The sequence below is a fragment of the Onychomys torridus genome, chromosome 4 (assembly GCF_903995425.1).
Source record: "Onychomys torridus chromosome 4, mOncTor1.1, whole genome shotgun sequence".
In the NCBI taxonomy this organism is placed as follows: domain Eukaryota; kingdom Metazoa; phylum Chordata; class Mammalia; order Rodentia; family Cricetidae; genus Onychomys; species Onychomys torridus.
In genome coordinates, this window is record NC_050446.1 from 13,309,625 (window position 1) to 13,330,228 (window position 20,604).

The 20,604-nt window shown below is 49.7% G+C and overlaps 2 protein-coding genes across 10 annotated transcripts in view; both read left to right on the forward strand.

The window, feature by feature from the left end:
• Sec16a (SEC16 homolog A, endoplasmic reticulum export factor) overlaps positions 1-7,950 on the forward strand; it is a 37,058-nt gene extending 29,108 nt beyond the window's left edge. For 6 of the 8 annotated variants that reach the window (XM_036183658.1, XM_036183663.1, XM_036183664.1 and 3 more), the window contains 9 exons: positions 625-702; positions 920-976; positions 1,120-1,231; positions 1,599-1,736; positions 1,983-2,044; positions 2,759-2,833; positions 3,489-3,548; positions 4,298-4,375; positions 6,407-7,950. In XM_036183658.1, coding sequence (XP_036039551.1) covers positions 625-702; positions 920-976; positions 1,120-1,231; positions 1,599-1,736; positions 1,983-2,044; positions 2,759-2,833; positions 3,489-3,548; positions 4,298-4,375; positions 6,407-6,475 — 729 coding nt within the window. In that variant the 3' untranslated portion in view covers positions 6,476-7,950. The remainder of the gene's footprint in view (positions 1-624; positions 703-919; positions 977-1,119; positions 1,232-1,598; positions 1,737-1,982; positions 2,045-2,758; positions 2,834-3,488; positions 3,549-4,297; positions 4,376-6,406) is intronic. The other 2 variants (XM_036183660.1, XM_036183662.1) reach the window with 2 other exon arrangements.
• Positions 7,951-8,161: 211 nt separating this feature from the next.
• On the forward strand, positions 8,162-19,589 carry Inpp5e (inositol polyphosphate-5-phosphatase E). Of its 2 annotated transcripts, XM_036185066.1 has the most exons (10): positions 8,162-9,592; positions 13,942-14,065; positions 14,479-14,576; positions 15,292-15,416; positions 15,799-15,918; positions 16,315-16,422; positions 16,923-17,084; positions 17,159-17,274; positions 17,854-17,990; positions 18,438-19,589. In XM_036185066.1, exons 1-10 carry the CDS (start codon positions 8,769-8,771, stop codon positions 18,568-18,570), a joined length of 1,947 nt encoding a protein of 648 aa, XP_036040959.1. In that variant the 5' UTR covers positions 8,162-8,768; the 3' UTR covers positions 18,571-19,589. The 2 variants fall into 2 exon arrangements, with proteins under 2 accessions (XP_036040959.1, XP_036040960.1); XM_036185067.1 differs by lacking the exon at positions 15,799-15,918.
• Positions 19,590-20,604: the final 1,015 nt, after the last annotated feature.

A 20,604-nucleotide genomic window follows, 5' to 3' on the forward strand; every position in this document is an offset into this window, starting at 1 on the left:
AAGAAGGGCTTTGTGTGAAGGCCATCCTGAGTGGTCAACTTCTTTCTACTCCTGGGGTGGGGAGAGTCTGATGCTCACTCAGTTTGTCAAGAACTTGAATGTGGACTGCTTCTATGGAATGGGTGTAGGTGGCATATTGTCATTCTGAGGCTGTTTGTTAAAGATAACACTTACCAGCCAGGTGTGGTGCACACCTTTAATCCCAGCACTCAGGAGGCAGAGGCAGGTGAATTTCTGTAGTTCCAGAACAGCCAGATCTACATAGTGAGGTACTGTCTCACAAAAAGATATGCTTAGGGTATTGCCCAGTGGTAGAGTACTTACCTGGCATTTGAGGGGTCCTGAGTCTCATCCCCAGCACTGTGAAAGTATACAGATCATTGCACAGCAGAGCCTCTTTGACTTGCATGGTTGGAACATACCAATTGGGCTCATCCTCAGTGTTCAAACTGACCCTCTGTTCCCACAACCACTGACTCCTCAGCCCTTGTCCTCTATCGACATTCAATCTCTGTGGATGTGGCTTCACAGGGCACTATTGTAGTATTACATAATGCTTTCCTTATTGTGCCCGGCTTCTCTCACTGGGAAGTGTCCTCACACTCTTCTGATGATTTTATTTAGAGTGAGTCCTGGTTCTCTCGTTGGCTGCCTGGGAAGAAAAGGACAGAAGCTTATCTACCAGATGACAAGAACAAATCAGTGAGTATTGTCCAGGTGTGGCAGTTGCTTGGTGGGGGTGGATATTAGATAATGATGGCCTGTCACTGTTTAATAGTATAATGTCTTAGGATTAATGACAGACCTGAAAGAGTTGACATTTTCTGAAGTTGTAAAGTATCTAAATCAGATGCTAATTTTTTTTTTTTTTTTAAGTTTCATTCTACTGATTTTTTTTTTCTTTTAAAAATTCTGGCAGATTGTTTGGGATGAAAAGAAAAACCAGTGGGTGAATTTGAATGAACCAGAGGAGGAGGTAAGCAGTGCCTTTAGGTCCCTGTGTGAGGGGAAGGGTGCCTGCTTTCCTCCTTGTCACCTGGGCACTGTGCCTCACTTCGGAGAGTCCTCACTGGTCTCCGTCATGTTAAAGGCATTGCTGAGCTGTCTCTCCCTCTGCAGAAGAAGGCTCCACCCCCACCTCCAACATCGTTTCCCAGGGTTCCTCAGGTGGCTCCCACTGGGTCTACAGGACCACCCACGGCCTCCGTGAACATGTTTTCTAGAAAAGCAGGTAATAGCTACAGCAGAAATCAGAGATGTCTGGGTAGAACACTGTCGTGATGGCATCCAGAACAGTCAGCTGTCATAGTACTCACACTGACCATCCCTCTACCCTTGAGAGAAGAGTCCAGTTGTCCAGTACAGGATGATGCTATGCCTTGGAATCTGAATAGATAGCCCACAGATTAAAGTTTCCCATTAGTCAAATATTCAGCCTGTGTGCCTGGGTGGAAAGGCCCAAGCCCAACAGGCAATTCTGCTGAGGCTTCTCCTCTAGTGGACCCTCATTGCTCTTCTGACTCAGTGGGAACAGAGTAATTTGGATATTATAGGTTGCTTGGTGCTCAACTGAATTTGACTCCCCGTCTCATTGTTAGGTGGCTCCAGAGCTCGCTATGTGGATGTTCTAAACCCAAGTGGGACACAGCGGAGTGAGCCAGCTCTTGCTCCTTCGGATTTCTTTGCTCCACTTGCCCCGCTCCCAATCCCTTCTAACTTGTTCGTACCAAACCCAGGTAGGCAGCCCATGTCCTAGCAGGTCCATGTCTACCCTGCTTCTTCCTGCTCAGTCTCTGTGTATGAGCTTCTGGCCCCAATCTTCCTTAGAAGAGTGACTGGGCCAAGGTACAGAGGACCAGAGGCTTGCATGTACTTCTTTGGCAGTTGGCTTTTCCTCTCTGAGGGTCCAGGGTTGAACCCTTACATGTGGATTGTTGTACAGATTGGGATGGGGTGATGACCTCATGCCTCCTTATTTACAGATGCAGAGGAGTCACATCCTGCAGAGGCTCAATTTAAGGCAGAGCCCACCCTGGAACCCAAGGTATGCACAGTGCAATGGGAAGAAGGTGAGGGGTTCCCTGTGTCCTTCAGGGTTCCTTTCCTCTCTGCAAATCAGTGTCTGGTGCGCCTAGGTGACACTGTCTACATTTGTTTGATACAGAGTAAAAGGTGAGTGCAAGGCCTGAGGAAGGCAGGTTCAGTTTGGGAAGATGGAAAACTATAAAGGTGGATGGGGTGATAGCTGTACAACAGTGTAGTGCATTAATGTTTCTTGCTTTGACATGTTGTGGGTATTGACTTCTGCCTTAAACATATTTTACCAAAGTTTTGAAAATCAGAAAAAAAGTTAGAAAACAAAGAATTAGCTAGCAGTACTAAAAGGAAAAAAAAAAAAAAAAGCATATCTGTGCTCAAAGAGAGCAAATGAATCCCGTGTTATTAGGGAAGCCTGCCCTAGCCTGGACCCCATGGCTTCTCACTGCCTCCATAAAGTTGGAGGGCAATAATGTGGAGTGCACACAGGCTTGTGGGCTATGCCTAGCATGATTTGATGGCTGTTGCATCAAAAACTACTTCAAGCACGACAGTGGGGGCCTGGGGAAAACTCCTTCTGTGTGACCCCTCGCAGAGGCTCCTGAGCATGTCAGAAGTTTCTGAGCTGTGCAACAGGGGCAGGCAGTTTTCTTTTGCCTGGTGTAAGAATCTTAGACTCTTTGGAATATGAAAGTTGCCACATTTCCTATTTCCTCAACAGATAATAAGCTCTGCAGCATCACCCCCTGGACCTGAACTCTCACCCTCCAAACTAGATGGCTCCCAGGGAGGAGAGGTAGGGAACACCACCCCTATATGAGTGGTGTGTGTGTGTGTGTGTGTGTGTGTGTGTGTGTGTGTGTGTGTGTGTGTGTGGTGCATTTGTGTCTTACGTGTGTGCATGGGTGAGAAAGTGGGGGGCATGTGTGTGCATGTGCATGGGTGTGCATGTGCATGTATGTGTGGTCGTGTGTAGGTGTGGTGGGGTATTAGGCCTGGAATGGAGGCTCAGCCAGCTCGGTGTATTGCCCAGTGGCTTCTCTCTTTAGAAATGTGTGCAAATGAGTATAAAAAGGAAGTACAAGTCTGAAACAATATGTTTTATTCACAGAAAAACATTAACTTGTTTGATCACTTTTACTCAGGAGCTCTGAGCTCCTGACATCATTGTCCTCTAGTGAGGTCTCCCTCAGAGTAGCCTGAGCAGTTCCAGAATTTTGAGTGAATCTGTTTTAGGCTGAGTGCGAGACAGATTTTTCCCTGCCCCTAGAGTAATGATGGTTTATTACCAAAACTGTGGAGGGCATTTGAAGCTACCTCTGGCTGTCTTCATTTGAGTGACATTGATTCTAATGGCATCATAAAGCTTTTGAACACAGCTGGCAGCTTGGAGCAGCGGTGCATGCTGATCTTCATGTTCTGTATCTGTGTGTGTTCTTGCCGTTCCATAGCTCTCGCGCTGTAGCTCTCTGAGCTCGCTCTCACAGGAAGTGAGCCGGCATTTCCATCAGGTACCTGTGACTGGTGGCTCCCTCCTTCCATGAGGCTGGCTGTGTAGCCCCTATGTCCCTTAGAGAGTCTGTTATCCTCTTCACTTTGTCACTAACCCCTTGTCTTACCCAAGCATCATGTGGGCAAAGATGCAATTTTCCTTTATTAAAGGACCTGGGTTTATGGTACTGTCTAAGACTCGCCTCATAGGGTTCAGAATGCTCGGTAAGCTTCCTAACTCTGCTCCTTGTGAAATGGGCCTGACCCCAGCCATACTGTCAGCATCTCCTGAGTTTGGACACTACTTGGGAAGAAAGATTTCTTCTTGCTGATGAGGCTTGAGGAAGTCTGTTTGTAGCCAGTGGGGAATGTGGCTGTGATGGCCATCACATGGCTAGTCTAGAGGAGACAAGGAATGCTTCACCTTCTGTTTTCAGTAGCTTTCAACGGAAAGTCTTAGCGGGGTATTTCTGGCTGCCTATGGCGGTAGAGCAAGCACACTGTCCAGGTCTCCTAACTGCTTGACCAGCACTAATGAAATTTCAGTGTTCTGCATTCACTGTCTGCATGTTGTTGTTGAGATTATTTTACTGCATGGTGCTTCGACTTTGGCTATTCTGTGATGAAAACCAGTGTCGCCAGAGCTGTCTCCCTCTGGGGCCTATTTGGCACATTAGTGGTCCTTTCTGAGGTGTGGCTTTTGTCTGCTGCTAGGACAGCAACTGCTGTGTAACACTGGGTCGCTGAGGTCCTTCTCTGTGCTTCACAGGCTTCTGGAGACCACTGTGCTGCAGGGGCCACTCCAGGCGGGTCTGTGCCCTTTTACAACCCTGCTCAGTTGGTGCAGGTGAGTGACCCTTGCCTTTGTTCCCCACAGCCCCAGCTTGCCTGCTCAGTGAGTCTCTTTTGCTCCCTGGCTCTTGTTTTTGTTTTTATTTGTTGAGACAGGGTTTCTCTGCATAGCCTTGGCTGTCCTAGAACTCATTTTGTAGGTGCCTGGCTGTTCTTTAATGCTGAGTTATACAGCCACAGGGCAGATATGTGGCCTAGTCCCTCTCCCAGTCCTGTGCCTCCCCCTCTTGCAGATTTGCCCTCTTACTTGACTTAGCCTGCATCCTCTGCTTGCCTCATGTTCCTCTCACTGCTTTGGGCTCTTCAGGTTCAGGGCTTTTCTTTCCGTTCCTTGCCATGGGCTGAGGGCTGCCTCCCCTATTGCCAGCCTCCCATTCCTGTATAGGATGTATGGCTTTCCTGGTTAGCCACAGGCTCTCAGCCCAATCCTCTGCTCTCCCTCCTGCCTCTTCTCCTTGAGAGCAGCTCTACCAAGGAGACCCCTGGTTTGGAATCTTTCATTGTTTCATTCCTGATTAATCCCTCTGGGTGACATGCTGTCCAGGAGCTTCAGGCCTCAGCAGTTGACTCTGGAAGACCCTTTGGCTCTGTGCTAGGCGCTGGCCTGAGAGTTTGCTGGGTGCAGTCTTCAGATGGAATATTCTTCAGATCAGAAGTGTCCGTGCCATTTTCTGGTATCCACTATGAGAGTTGAGGTCCTCACTCTCAGTCTCCCAAGAATGGAATGGCACTTTCCTCAAGGGTCTGTGCAGCCCTTCCCTCAGTCATGGCCCTGGTGTATTCTGCCAGGAAGCATCTGGAACAAGCTGTGGTTCTCTCCTTCTCCACCAATCTCCTGGAGAAGTGTGATCTGGCTACTGTTAGGGAGAACTGTGGTGGAGGGGAAGAGCTTTAGGCAGGCATCTTTATTTTGGGGGGCAGGGGACTTGAATCAGGTGTTCATACATGCTAAACAAGCACTCTGCAAACTGAGTTACATCCCCAGCCCTGGAGCATGCATCTTGTGTTTTTTATTTTTGTTGTTTTTTTTTTTAATTTATAGAAAGATAAACAAGCAAAGTTTATTATCTATTTAAATTTTTATTTTATGTGTATGGGTTTTGCTGTGTATTCCATGTGCATGCCTGGTACCTATAGAGCCTAGAAGGCATCAAATCTCCTAGAACTGGAGTTACAGACAGTTGTGAGTTGTCATAGGGTGCTGGGAATTGAACTCGAGTTCTCTGAAAAAGCAACCAGTGCTCTTAACCACTGAGCCATCTCTCCAGCCCTTATTTATTTATTTGATTGTCTATTTGTTTATTTATTTTTTGTGTATGTCTCATACAAAGTCTATTGAGAAGTAATTAAATAATTCCTTGCAGCCAGGAAAGGCTCAAAATGATTTGCCTGGGCAGGTATGTAAACATTCTGAATGTGATGTTCTCAGCACACTATCATAGGAACCCTGCCCCCAGCTGTGCTAGACCCAGCCATGGTCATTCTCTATCTAGTCCTCTTGAGGATCCTGGCACCCCCTGTGCTGGCCCTGTGCAGATGAGGTTGCTGTACCCATAGTCACCACTTATGTCCATATTTTCAACTACAAGATTTCATTTTTCTCTTGACCTTGTAGTGAGTAGTTGTGCCAGATTCCTTGGCTTTGATCCCAGTGAAGCCTTGTGAGGAAGGAAGAGTATATGCCCCTGGCATGGGGCATCCCTGTGCTTTGCAGCAACAGAAGACTATAGGCCACGTCCTCTCTTGGACTCACTGACCCCTTAGCTGGCCCAGCTCTGTAGAGCTAGCCTCAGCCCTGGTGGCCTTGACTGAATTGTGACGGAACGAAAACAAAACATGTCTGCAGTGCTGTGGGCTAGGAAATGCTGAGCAGCAGAAACTTGGACCAAGTGTGAGGGTCTCACACTTGAAGCCAGCACAGTCTGCCCATTTTTCAGTTATCTGTGTACTTACCCTGTAGACTCATTCTGCTACACAGTCCCTGGGCATGGACACATGTAGGTCATTGCTGTTCCTTTTGTTCCAGGCTTCTGTCACCTCGGGGAATTCAAGGCCGGGGAGGATTGGCCAAAGAAAATACGCAGCATTGAACTAGGATTGCCGCTGGATTTGTACTTCGAACCTTGAGATGACTAGATAACTGTCCTCCACCAAGAACCAAACTAGCTGCCTCAGGTCTCGTGGATCCCAGATGGACATGGCAGTAACCCAGAGCCGGTCATACTGTGTGTCTCCCTCCTTGCAGCCCATGCATATGAATTACTGAAAAGTTGATTCTATGGTTCCTTTCAGATGCTGGATAGAATGAAACTAATTCAAAGTCTTTTATGTATAAGAACAATGTTTCTTTCTTAGTCGCTTTTGACAAATTAAGGCTATAATAGTTTGAGTCACTTGAGAATACCACTGAAGTGAGGCTAGACAGGGCTTCCCCACAGGAGAGCACACAGTTCCTTGGAAACCAGGGACTTGCTCACCTGAGAAATGCTGCAAACCGACCGGGGTTCCTTAGGATGCCGAGAGAAGAGCAAGTAAGTGCTTGACTGCAGAGGAGCCTTTACTCTATTGTGCTGCCAGGCTTAAGAGGAGCCCCAGCTACACTTGGGCAGCTCTGCCCTGTCCTGTGAACCAGGGGGGTCCATACTAGCTCCTCTAGGGCCACCAGATGACAGTGGCTCACAGGCTGGGAGGGAAGCCATTACCAGGGCATGTCTCCAAGAAATCCCAGCCACACTCCATTTTCTGTGGCCTGATTAGGGCTGGGTGGATTTTACTGCTCAGAGCTCCCTCTAGTGCAGAGTCACTGGGGAAAGCCCCAGGGAGCTGATGTTCTGAAGCTGCCGATCTGATTAACCAACCAGGTCAACAACGGGCTGCATGCTGGAAAGTACTGCCCTCCTAGCGAGGGGTCTGTTTGGGGCCCTCCAGTTGACTCCCTGTCACCTGTGCAGACATCTTTTTAAGGACTTGGTGGTATCTTGGAGTGACTTACAGTGTCCTAGCAGACACTCTAGAACCTGACATCTCTACTCCAAAGCCCATCAGGGACCTTCAGCAGCTACTCACTGACTCAGCTACATCACTCTTCAAGGAGCTACTGCTACCTTCAAACTCAGAGCTTTAAGGCTTCACCGACTGTTCCTAAAACTATCCTTTTACTCTAAGGAGGGAAAGAGATTTTTAAATATTTATAAAAATCAGCAGGTAATTTGGGTAGGAAACATAAATGGTTTGTTTGGTATTAAATTTAGAAATTGTAGAATGTGGAATTAGTACAGCCCTTCCTGGTTCCCTGAATCATCTAGCAAAGATTCACAGAATGGTTTCCAGAATGTTCCATAACATGAGTGTGCCCAGACCCTCCTGTTCCTGTCACTAAGAAAGACCTGCCCCTGTGGGTCAGTAGCAGCTTGTGTCCTTGCTGGGACCAGGCAGGACCCTTGCCTCTGGTGCAACCCTGCCCAGGCTCTGTGTTGACTGCCAACCACTTTTGATTCAAGAAGCTTCCTCCCTGGGAGCTGCTATTTTTCCTAAATTCAAATTGTTAAATAAAATATTTTGGGCTCTCAAGTAACGTCATTTATGGCTTCCTTTGTGTTTTGAGCGGCAGGCCAGTGAGATCTTAAGTGTGGCCAGAGCCTTGGGCTACTGTCGCATTGGGCATGGTCGGTCTGGATGGGGTACAGCCTCTGTGGAACAGGGCGTGGCCTCGTGGGTGTGGCTTCCAGGCAAGAGGGTGTGGTCCTCCAGCCGCCAGGGGCCGCTGTGGGTGGCGGTGTGATCTTGAGCCCGGCGGTTCGCCGGACAACCACAGAGCGGGGCCTGGACCAGGGTGACCACTAGACTGAGCTGTGGCGAACCCTGGGCGGGGGCCGGGGCACGGGGCAGCAGTCGTTGTTCCAGCCGCCACCGTGACTGGGCTAGCCCCGCCTCCCACAGTGCGGGGCCTGGCTGGATCAGACCAGGCGCCGGACGGCGGGTCTGCGACTGAAGGAAGGGCACAGGTGAGCCTAGGACGCCGAGCGCGCCGCCCTACTCTGCCACAGTCGGGTGGAGGGCTCTCCCGGGGTGTGGGACAGGCTTCTACGGAAGTGCAGTCCCGACCGAGGTCGCTTTAAGACCAGCAAGCTGGCTTCAGGGAGCTAAGAGACTCAGAGATTTTCCGGATATCCTCAGGCATCTATGAGAACTCAAGACTCCAGCCATGCAGCCACAGGCCCTGCTCCAAAAGGACCGCCCCGTGCCACAAAGGGAGCCACCCGAATTTTCCAGCCGGTGACCTCTGACGTGCATCCTTGACAACAGGAGTTGCTTGTTAACCTCCTAGAGAGGATCCCTTTCCTTAGGAGGGCCAGACTGAGTGGGTGAGGGCTGGCCAGGTCCGGACTATGCCGTCCAAGTCAGCTTGTCTGCGTCACACGGAGGTACCTGGGCAGCTGGAGGGCAGAATGCTCCAGGGACAGCTTCCAAACACAGACAAGAACCTCACCCCAACACCTGGCTCCCTATCAGCCACTGACCCTCAGGGTTCAGAGACAAACCCTCTGCCTCCTTTCAGCATTCCAGCAAAACCAAGCAACCAGAATCCACAAGCTAAGGCAAACCCCATCACCCCACAGCTACCTATGAGACCCAAGTTGGAGCGAACCCTGTCCCTGGATGACAAGGGCTGGAGAAGAAAGCGTTTCCAAGATAGTCAGGATGATCTGACAGTCCAGAATGGGGCCAGTCCCTGCATGGGCTCCATGCAGGACTCTGATGCCCAGTCTCCTGCCTGCAGTCGGCCCCTACCCTGCCTCAGCACATCCTTGCAGGAGATTCCTAAGCCCCGAAGGGCCACAGGCAGTGAGGGAGGGAGCCCATCCTTGTGGAGTGACTGTCTCCCTGGAATGATCAGCACCTCCTTGGACCTCCTGCACAGAGAGGCCACCCCAGTTGGGGGCTCCCCAAGGTTGGCAAGTTTGCATGCTGCACACACACCACCAACCATGGACCTCAACATAGCCTCCAGCTCTCTGCGAACAGCAAACAAGGTTGACCCTGAGCATGCCGACTACAAGCTCCGCATGCAGACCAGACTGGTCAGGGCTCACAGCAGCCTCGGCTCTAGCAGGCCCCGGAGCCCTTTGGCTGGTGATGATCACTCCATTCACTCAGCCAGATCTTCTTTCAGCCTTCTGGCCCCCATCCGCACCAAGGACATCAGAAGCAGGTAGGATTCTTGGAGGGAGTGTCTAGGAGCTCTGGGGCTGTCATCCAGAGGCCTGTCTAATCAGGCCAAGGGCAAACTGAGCCAGGCATGGTGGCTTATGATTGTAATCCCAGCGCTTGAAAAGTAGAGGTAGGGTAATCACAAGTTCAAAGCCAGCCCCAGCCTGAGCCACCACCATCTGTATACAGATAAATGAAGAAGACAAGCTGCACAGGTCATATGAATAGATTCCAGTAGAGCTTGCCTAAGACTTGGAAATGGAAAATAAGACAGGACTCATATCCCTTCTCAGACATCACGCCTTTCTTCTTCTGTGTATCATTCCAGAACCTTTCCTTTGTGGCTCAATGTCTTCCACAGACACTGCGAGTCTGTAAAAGTAGATCATTCCTTATATAGGTAGATGAGAGCACATCCATCATGCTATCTTTGCTCCTGTAGTTTGTACTTCCGTGCATCCTACTGGGAAGCCTTCTCAGTGTCTGAATTGGTCCCTTTGCCTTTTCTGTGTGGAGGGTCACAGGTTTCTTTAGTTGTACTATTATTTAACCACTGCCCATGAGGAGCACTCAGGGGCTTCTTAGTGATGCCTGAAGGAGGGTTGAGTGAGTGCTGTCCCATCACACTTTGGGCCACAGGTCAGCATTTTACCAGGACATTTAGACACCAGTTAACCTACGGGACCAAGTGACATCCCAGGAGCCACTTGCAGGGGCAAACGACAGGCTTGACTAGTTTACCTTACGCTCTTGGGAGAACATCCACACTGTCTAGAGCCACAGAGTCTGGGGTGGAGACTTGCTAATGTCCACTGAGGCCTCTCACCTGCCACACAACATATCAAGAATGTACAGGTCCTCTGCTGCCTGTGCTTGGCTTTTCTGACTCCAGTAATTAACTTGTATCATCTTGCACTGGAAAGAACCTGGGTGCATCCCAAGATGAGCCCTTTCTGCCTATGACTTCCCAGTGCTGGCTCCCCTCTCCTGAGTCCACAAGCCACATCCACCACTGGGGTCACAGGACCAGAGCATGGCCTATCCAAATCTGGAGCCTCCTTTCCCAAGCTGGTCCCCTTCTGGGGTCTTGTTCTTGTCCCATAAGGTGCATCCTGCCTATATTTCTCCCACAACCATGTTTCGAGTCTTAGGGTGGGTGGGGAAGTGAGAGCAGGGAGAATCTAGAGATGGCTCCTGCAGTTGTTTCCAGGTGACTGTGGGTTAGAAGGTCTCATACAAGAGACCTTGAGGCAGAAATCTGGAGTGGAGTGTCATCAGGATTGCTTCAATCTAGAGGGCCGAAAGAACCTTCCTTTCCTCTGAGAGTGTAGTTTCTGCCTATATCTCCAGGTGGTCACTTCTAAGTTTCCCAGTCAGTGACTCCAGCCATGCTACAGGGCTCTCTTCTGGAGATGCTGTGTACCCAAATCTACACAGAGTGCAGAAGAGAGCTGTATTCTGGGGGTGGAGGGGGCACCATTCAGTCCCCTTTAGTTGCTGAAGGTAGGCCTTACTCCCAGCACCATTGGCAGCCCTGCCTGTATGGCCCTCTACGCCACGCCTTCACCAAGCCTGGCTCCTCCTGCACAGGCCCTGGTGTCCTTCTAGCACCTCTAGTTTCAATAGGCCAGCAGTCCTTTTAAATATTTAAATATTTCTATTATTTTTATTAGGTGTAGGGTATGTGTCTATGTGTGGATGTGTGCATCAGAGTACAGGTGCCTGCAGAGATCAAAAGTGTTAGATTCCCCGGAGCTAGAGTTATAGGCAATTGTGAGCTGTCTGATGTGAGTGCTGGGTACCAAACTTGGGTCCTCTGAAAAAGCACTGAGCCATCTCTCCAGTCCCACGGGGGTCTCTTTTTTTTTTTTTTTTTTTTTTTTTCCCCATTCTACCACTCAAAATTTATTTTGTTATTTTATTTTTGAGAAAAAGTCTTCATGTAACCCAGACTGGCCTCAAAGTTGCACTGTAATAAGGTTGGCCTTAAACTCCTGATCCCCTTGCATATACCCCACTCTGCTGCAGTTACGATGTGGGCCATCACATCCTGCTTTTTTTTTTTAATTAATTAATTTTCCAATTATCAGCTTGATACAGTATATATATACATATATATATACACACACATATATACATATATATGTATATATATACATATATATACATATATATATACATATATATGTGTGTATGTATATATATTGTTGTTTTGTTTTGTTTTTTGTTTTTCGAGACAGGGTTTTTCTGTGTATCTTTGCACCTTTCCTGGAACTCACTTTGTAGCCCAGGCTGGCCTCGAACTCACAGAGATCCACCTGCCTCTGCCTCCTGAGTGCTGGGATTAAAGGTGTGCGCCACCACCACCCAGCATAAATTCTTATCCTAATAGTGAAATGTTTCATTGAGGTTTGCTCAGTAATTGAGTAAAACCAAAACTTATAAGCCACAGTCATCCTAGGGTCCCCCTGCTATGCATATAGCCTCCATGGTTCTGTGGGTTGCAGTCTGATTGTTCTTTGCTTTATATCTAGAATCCACTTATGAGTGAGTACATACCATGTTTGTCCTTCTGGGTTTGGGTTACCTCACTCAGGATGATTTTTTCTAGTTCCATCCATTTGCCTGTGAATTTCATGCTGTCATTGTTTTTCTCTGCTGGGTAGTACTCCATTGTGTATATGTACCACATTTTCTTAATCCATTCTTCAGTTGACGGGCAGCTAGGTTGTTTCCAGGTTCTGGCTGTTACAAATAGTGTTGCTATGAACATAGTTGAGCACGTATCTTTGTGGTATGATTGAGCATTCCTTGGGTATATGTCCAAGAGTGGTATGGCTGGGTCTTGAGGTAGTTCGATTCCCAATTTTCTGAGAAACCATCATACTGATTTCTACAGTGGTTATACAAGTTTGGACTCCCACCAACAGTGGAGGAATGTTCTCTTTGCTCCACATTCTCTCCAACATTGACTGTCATTAGTGTTTCTGATCATAGCCATTCTGACAGGTGTAAGGTGGTATCTCAGAGTCGTTTTGATTTGCATTTCTCTGATGATTAAGGATGTTGAGCATTTCTTTAAATGTCTTTCAGCCATTTGTGATTCTTGTTTCATGAATTCTCTGTTTAGCTCTTTAGCCCATTTTTAAATTGGATTGTTCAGTATTTTGCTGTCTAATTTCTTGAGTTCTTTATATACTGTGGAGATCAATCCTCTGTCAGATGTGGGGTTGGTGAAGGTCTTTTCCCATTCTGTAGGCTGTCATTTTGTCTTATTGATCGTGTCTTTTGCCCTCCAAAAGCTTCTCAGTTTCAAGAGGTCCCATTTATTAATTGTTGTGCTCAGTGTCTGTGCTGCTGGTGTTATATTTAAGAATATAAATGGGGGTGCTGAGAATTGATCCCAGGTCCTCAGGAAGAGCAGCCTGTGCCCTTAACTGTCTGTCTCTACCCACAGACTTAGCCTGTCCATCTCTCCAACCCTGAGATTCAGATTTCATGACCCTTATAAACACATCTTTCTGAGCACACAACCACACCCATTTCTCTCCAAGCCTATATATATATTTGATTTTTTAAATATTTATTTATTTATTATGTATACAGAAGAGGGTGTCAGATCTCATTACAGATGGTTGTAAGCCACCATGTGGTTGCTGGGAATTGAACTTGGGACCTGTGGAAGAGCAGTCAGTGCTCTTAACCTCTGAGTCATCTCTCCAGCCCTTTTTTTTGATTTTTTGAGACAGGGTTTCTGTGTAGCTTTGTGCCTTTCCTGGAACTCACTTGGTAGTCCAGGCTGGCCTCGAACTCACAGAGATCCGCCTGCCTCTGACTCCCAAGTGCTGGGATTAAAGACATGCGCCACCACCGCCCGGCCCAAGCCCATTTCTAAGGGCTTTCGCACTTCTGTGCTGTGGTGATGGAGCTGAGTGATAGGTCAGAGACCCAGGCACCCACAGGACTGTATATGTCCTCTGTCTCTGTACAGGATGGTTGGGCAGGCCCTGTAGCACATGGCGCACACATGTCCTGGGTAGGTCAAGAGATTCATCACACTGTTAGAACTGTATCTCAGCTTGGCAGGTATGATGACTTCATTCCACTGAAATCAGAGGGAGGTGAGGGCCATGCTGGGTCATCGAGAAAGAAATGCCCAACTCCAGGGGTGACACCGATACCTGGTATGGTCGGTGTTGTCCTCCGGGCTCACATAGCTTGTGGGCCCTGTGGCTTGTGGGACTGATACCTTCGGAGAGAGTGGTTCCAAAGGCACCTGTCCTGAGTGCAGGAACTTCTGGGTTGCTTTGGTGTCACTGAGGCTGGCTGCTCACTTGTCTCTTTTTGCAGGAGCTATCTGGAGGGAAGTCTTATGGCCAGCGGGGCCCTGCTAGGAGCAGATGAGCTGGCCAGGTACTTCCCAGACCGGAACATGGCTCTCTTTGTGGCTACCTGGAACATGCAGGGCCAGAAGGTGAGAGGGGTCACAGTGAGGTAAGGCAGAGGCAGCTAGACTCCTCCTTGGGAAACCTATCCTAAGAGGCCCCACCTCCATCTCTGTGAGTCCTCATGAGGGACCAGGGTTGGTTGTGCACCTTGGAGGATAGTCCAGCCTGGCAGCATGCAATAGAATCTAAGGTACTTGGTAAAGAGGGGCCCCAGGCTGGGAGGTGGCAAGGGAACAAATTTGGGCTTGTGAGGGAAACTGAAGTATCTGACATGTCAAGGTTCCCTGGGAGACCAAACCTACAGCTGTGTACAACTTCTTTGAAAAGAGGCTCTCCTGTGACTACCTCCAGATGACTGTGCAGGGTCTTGTTCTCAGCTTCTGCCCCCAGACCTGAGGGAGCCTAGTGGCCTTGACTATTTTGTGGCTCTTCACCGCAGGAGCTCCCAGCGAGCCTGGATGAGTTTCTGCTCCCCACTGAGGCCGACTATACTCAGGACTTGTATGTCATTGGAGTTCAGGAGGGCTGCTCTGACAGGTGAGGCACCACACAGCCTCCACTATTGGAGCCTCCAGTGTCCTGTGTGGACAGTTCACGGAGACAAGACTATAAGCCTGAAGGGTGGGACCTGAGGCCCTCGTATGGAACTGAAACAGTGTGGGCTAGATGAGCAACCTCCATGCTTCACTGAGATGAGCATAACTAAAATCAGTAGTGTTTCGGGTTTGGTCTGCAGTTGGCCAAGGAAGTACAGAAGCAGCTAAGATGCCTGGTTCATCCAGAGGCTCTGGGCTGCTACAGATCTGGCCATATAGCCTGTGGCATCCTGACTGGTTTCCCTGGGAAGTGGTCCCACAGCTATGTACTCCTCACTGCAGCTCATGGGGTTCCTTGGCTTGTGAGGAGAGCAGCAGGTCTTGTATGCTCTGGGAAAGGCAGCCTGTCCTCAGAGCTCCCAAGTAGTGATGGGGCCCACCCCTGCCAGCCTACAGATCTCTGACAACTCACATGGGTCTTAGGCGGGATTGAGTCTGTACACACCATCAGATCGAGGTCTTGGGCCTGCAGCCAACCTGATGGGTCCCACAGTGCACAAAGATGCCATTAGCCTGTCATTATTATCAGTACAAGATGAGGCCCAGTTGTGGGGTCCCCTAGAAATGCTTCCAGGGGCTTTCTGGGCAGCAGATGCGGGGAGGTGGCCACCTTTCCTATAAAGGCCATGCCCTCATAACCTGCCTCCTTCCCCCAGGCGGGAGTGGGAAACACGCCTGCAGGAGACACTGGGCCCTCAGTATGTGTTGCTGTCATCAGCCGCGCACGGGGTCCTGTATATGTCCCTGTTTATCCGCAGGGACCTCATCTGGTTCTGCTCAGGTAGGTGCCACCACTGGGCGTCTCCCCCACCACTCCTCCCGCTTTGCCCTCTGTGTGCGGGTACCACAGAGCACAGGTGAGGTTAGAGGACCACCTGCAAGAGTGAGTTCTCCTTCCACATGAGTTCTAGGGTTTCCAGGAGTGACATCTTGCTGGCACTTGCCATGGCTTCTGTATCTACTGCTCTCAGGGCTGTAGGTACCTCCACATGCAGGCTCTAATAACATGTGGACCCTGACTACATATAGGTCCCCTCAAAGCAAACTGCAACACTCCATGCCTGGGACCCAGCCTTTGAGGCTCCCATGTCTGAAAATACTCATAAGCACACCCACTGTAGCAGTGTTTGTGAAGGCCCTAAATCCTGTTCCTTGCCCTGCAGAGGTCGAGTACTCCACAGTAACTACACGCATCGTGTCTCAAATCAAGACCAAGGGGGCTCTGGGCATCAGCTTCACCTTTTTCGGCACCTCCTTCCTCTTCATCACATCTCACTTCACCTGTAAGTGTTTCCAAGCCAGTCATACAGTCCTGACACTGGGTTGTGAGCAGCTTCCTTTCCTCACAGGCCTCTGTCCAGGTGGGGTGCCATTTACTCTGGGCTAGTAATGGTGAGCTCTGCCTGACATGCAGAACATTCACTTCCATCAGCCAGTCCTCTTAGGCAGAGCCCCACAGCAGGCACCTAGTGTCCTCACGACTGAAATAGCCACTGGGTTGGCAGCTGGGCAGATGGGAGCCCACAAGGTCCAGCGGCTTGCCCAGGGCTATTATTGTCCACAATTCCTCACTGCTGACCATTTCCTGGCCCTCGCTGAGTGGGGGACAGTCAGGCTGTGGGGCAGTTTTGGGGGCAGGCTTTTCACAGAAGCTCAGGTGTCTACTGTTTGTCTCACAGCTGGAGATGGGAAGGTAGCCGAGCGGTTGCTGGACTACAGCAGAACCATCCAAGCCCTGGCCCTGCCCCGGAATGTGCCCGACACAAACCCCTACCGCTCTAGTGCAGGTGAGGGTTGCAGCCCCACAAGGCACTCCAGCACATGACTGTTTCTGTCCCTTGCTTGGCCCTGGCAGCTTAGCAGAAACCATCTGGGAATCAAGAAGTCCTCACGACTGAAATAGCCACTGGGTTGGCAGCTGGGCAGATGGGAGCCCACAAGGTCCAGCGGCTTGCCCAGGGCTATCGTTGTTTGTCCACAATTCCTCACTGCTGACCATTTCCTGGCCCTCGCTGAGCTGTGAGAAGCTGATAGGATATGGCTAGCCTGCTGTGTGCATCAGGGCTGTCCTTTGCACCTGGACTACACAGCTGTCTTCCCAATCCTCTGCAGCTATTGACCTTGGCTGTTCCCATCACTAGCTTCTTCCTGGGAGAGAGCTGCTGTGATTCTTGGGGAAGGGGATCCAGACAAAGGAGGACCTACCACCTGGCCTAGAGCCCATCCACTTGTTAGATCATAGCAGGTGAGGGGAGGCCAGCACCAATGTATTCTCCCGCGTGCCCAGGGGATGTCACGACCCGGTTTGATGAGGTGTTCTGGTTTGGGGACTTCAACTTCCGCCTGAGTGGTGGACGAGTGGCTGTGGAGGCCTTCCTGAAGCAAGACACAGAGGTGGATGTGCTGGCACTCCTGCAACATGACCAGCTCACCCGGGAGATGAAGAAAGGTGAGAGAGTGGCCTGGGGAACAGCACACCTTAGGTGTGGTTCAGGACCCTCCCTGAACTCTCCTGTGTTGCAGGGTCCATCTTCAAGGGCTTTGAGGAGGCGGAAATCCACTTTCTCCCATCCTACAAGTTTGACATTGGGAAGGACACCTATGACAGCACCTCTAAGCAGAGGACACCTTCCTACACAGTGAGTATGTAACCTCAGCCTGGCCTCAGGACTCCTGCCAACCATAGCTCATGTCAAACGGTATAGGACTGGCACTCAGCATACAGCAGCCAGCCAGGTTAGCCAGCCTAAAACTCAGCTCCAGGCCTGAGGCCAGTGACTGCATGCTCAAATTTTATTGGGGGTGGAGGATAGTCTCTGAGTGTATTACAGGGCTAAGCTAAGCCATCCACCCCTCAAAAGCAGGCCATAGTTGCACTCACAACTGGGTTCATCTGCCTAGTACTAGGAGAGGACAGGCGGGAGACACATGCATTCTTGCCTGGCTTTTTCACCAGACCTGGGCTCTCTGGCACACGATAGCACCTGGTGGGACCATGGACATCCACAAGGCAAGGCAGCTCCCCACTGCTCTCAGAGGGCTAGAAGGGAACAGATGCTATCCACATAGGTCTTTAGATTCCGAACAATAAGAGATCAAGAGTCAGTGGGGAGGGCTCCCTAACTGTAACACAGTTAGGCCAGGGCTGCAGGCCTTGCTGTAGAGGTACCTGCAGCAGAATGACAGTCTCTGCTCCTGCTTCACCATCTCTTCTGAAGGACAGAGTCTTATACAAAAGCCGCCACAAGGGTGACATCTGTCCCATGAAGTATTCCTCTTGCCCTGGGATCAAGACTTCAGACCATCGTCCTGTGTATGGCCTATTCCGGGTGAAAGTGAGGCCAGGGAGAGACAAGTAAGTCTGTGCTCACCCCTCAGAGCTGATTGAGCTTCTGGGGCCTCTTGCCAGTTTTAGATGGGATGACTTTTCTGGGAGGGGTGGCAGGCTTAGGTGTGGAGGAGCATGTCATTGTTTCATGCTGTAACACACCAGGCAGGCAGGGTTAATGTGAAGTCACCTTCATCTGAGTCTAGATCCTAGTAGTTCTCAGGGTTTCCCTGTAATGTGCAGGTTGCTAACCTTTGGGGTTACTCGAAGCAGCAGCTTGTTCTGTGACCTCAGGTTCTCTGGGGTTGAGCAAGCTCCTCTGGAGCTGTATTAACTTCACCTTTTTGGCACTTCCACACCCAGGGTTGTGGTTGAGGCTGGGGCAGCCTATATGTGATAAACCCTAACTGTTGGGCTCAGCAGGTGTGCAGCTGAAGTTGAAGCCAGTTCTTCTAACAGGTCTTTCTTCCACAGCATCCCATTAGCCGCTGGCAAGTTTGACCGAGAGCTATACTTGATAGGAATTAAAAGACGGATTTCAAAAGAACTTCAGAAACAGCAAACAATGAAGAACCAGAGCTCCAGTGCTGTCTGCACTGTGTCTTGAAGTTACCAGACAAGTACTGGCTACTGCAGCTTGGGGACCAAGGTCACTGGAAAGAGACTGGGCTTGTTCTTTGGTGCCTCTTGCCATGTTGGGGTCTAATAAAGCATGGCTAGGGGCTCTCCTGCATTCAGTACAGACCCCATCCCTCAGGACAGCAGTGGGCTGTGGCCAGGCCATACTTATCTGGGGCAGGCCTGTTAGTTATGCCATGTTCCCACAGGCACATGGCAGGGATTTGTTCTGAGTGGGACTATAGACACCACGCAGCAGCCTCACACAGAAGCTGTAGACAGAGTGAGGCTGGCCCCAAGCAGTCCCACACCCTCCCTACAGAACAGTCCCAGCATCCTGCCCTTGGCACTGTAGCTTCTTCAACCCTGTCCCTGTTCTTACGCCAGAGCCCAGGTTACAGATCTGTGTCCTAGCAGCTCCTTCCTTTTCCAGAGAGGGATCAGGCAACCTCTGCTAGCTTAGAATTGCAATGGCCCTAAAACCTGCCAAGGCCTAGAATTCAGAAGCCAAAGCTTCACTTCTGGAGTATACCTAGCAGACATCCTAGCCCCAGGCTCCCAACCTCCAGTTGAATAGGGACCTCTCCTTTCCACAGCTCTATCAATTCATGGCTTTAGGAGCGTCAGACATTTGCTTCTGTGCTGCTAGCCCCAGAATGGCATCAGAAGTGGTGTCACAGGGCAGCACCTTGCTGGGCTTCACTCCCTGAAGGCGGCTTAGAACTCATCGTTGCTTTCAATCTCACCCCATCCCTGAGAGACATAGCCTTGAATGTACAGACACCTAGGGGCATCCATTCTAGTTCTCTAAATAATTTATTTTTCCATATTTATATTTTTAAATAAATGCATCTATCCAATCGTGAGCTCTCTCTGACCAAAGACTGAACCTTGGAAGCAGCAGTCTGCATGCATCCCAGGACAACCCCAGGTTTAAAGGGCAATGGAGGTCAAAAGCAATTTGTTTTTTTAAAGACAGTTTCCCTATGTAGTCCTGACTGTCCTGGAACTCACTCTGTAGACCAGACAGGCCTCGAACTCAAGAGATCCACCTGCCTCAGCCTCCCCAATGGTGGGATTAAAAGGCCTGTGCCACCACCTCCTGGCAAAGGCAACAAATTTAGTCTCACCTGTCACTTGCTACTCAGCCCCCTCCCATGTCCTGCTAGGTGTTGTCCCTGCTCACAGTCAGAAGTGGCAACAGCTAGAGAAAAAAAGTGACTACTTGGGCTCCAGTGAACCATGGTAAAATAAGCTAACAAATGAGATAAAACTTGGCCAGCACCAGCTTCTAGAATGTGGGATGTCAGCAAAGCCAAGCCTTCCTGCTTCAATAAACCACTCAAATGTACATGGAAAGTGCCAGAATGTCAAATCAGTGAACTGCAAACTCCCACTGGGAAGACTTGTGGTAATGAAGCCTGAAATGTCCCCATCTGTCCCCCCTACGCCCCAAAGGCTGCCTTGGAACTTGGGACCTTCTTGCTTCAGCTGCCTCCACTATTCCCGATTTGAGTGAGATCTGGTGCTTCTCTTTTCTTTTTTTTTTTTTTTTTTTTGGGGGGGGGGGCATTCAAGGCAAGGCTTTTATGTGTAGACTGGACTGTCCTGGAACTCACTCTGTAGCCCAGGCCTGCCTCTAACTCAGAGATCCGCCTGTCTCTGCCTCCAGCAGGATTAAAGGCGTGCGCCACCACCGCCTTTGGTGCTTCTTTGTGGACATTCTCTGGTCCTTTAGAAAAGACTGAAGTAATCCTGAATATCTGAAGTTTGACTTGAGATGAAGAACATCAAGTCTTGGAGACAGGGGGCAAAGTGCAGTGATGATCATTTCCATTTAGACAGCCATTACGTTTAGACAGGGAATTTCAGTTGTGAACATTTAAGCTAGTGCAAATGAGGTGGGAAACTAGAAAGTGGGCTTTGTAAATAATCGTGAGATCAACTGGCATAGTGACTCATACTTGGACGCCCAGTAATTGAGGCCAAAGCAAAAAGATTACTATGAGGCAAGCTTCATCCA

Coding starts and splice junctions, on each gene's coding strand:
- Inpp5e (XM_036185066.1), top strand. CDS start 8,769: ATGCCGTCCAAGTCAGCTTGTCTGCGTCACACGGAGGTACCTGGGCAG. Junction 14,066..14,478: donor GGAACATGCAGGGCCAGAAG/GTGAGAGGGGTC, acceptor TCTTCACCGCAG/GAGCTCCCAGCGAGCCTGGA. Junction 16,423..16,922: donor CCCCTACCGCTCTAGTGCAG/GTGAGGGTTGCA, acceptor CCGCGTGCCCAG/GGGATGTCACGACCCGGTTT.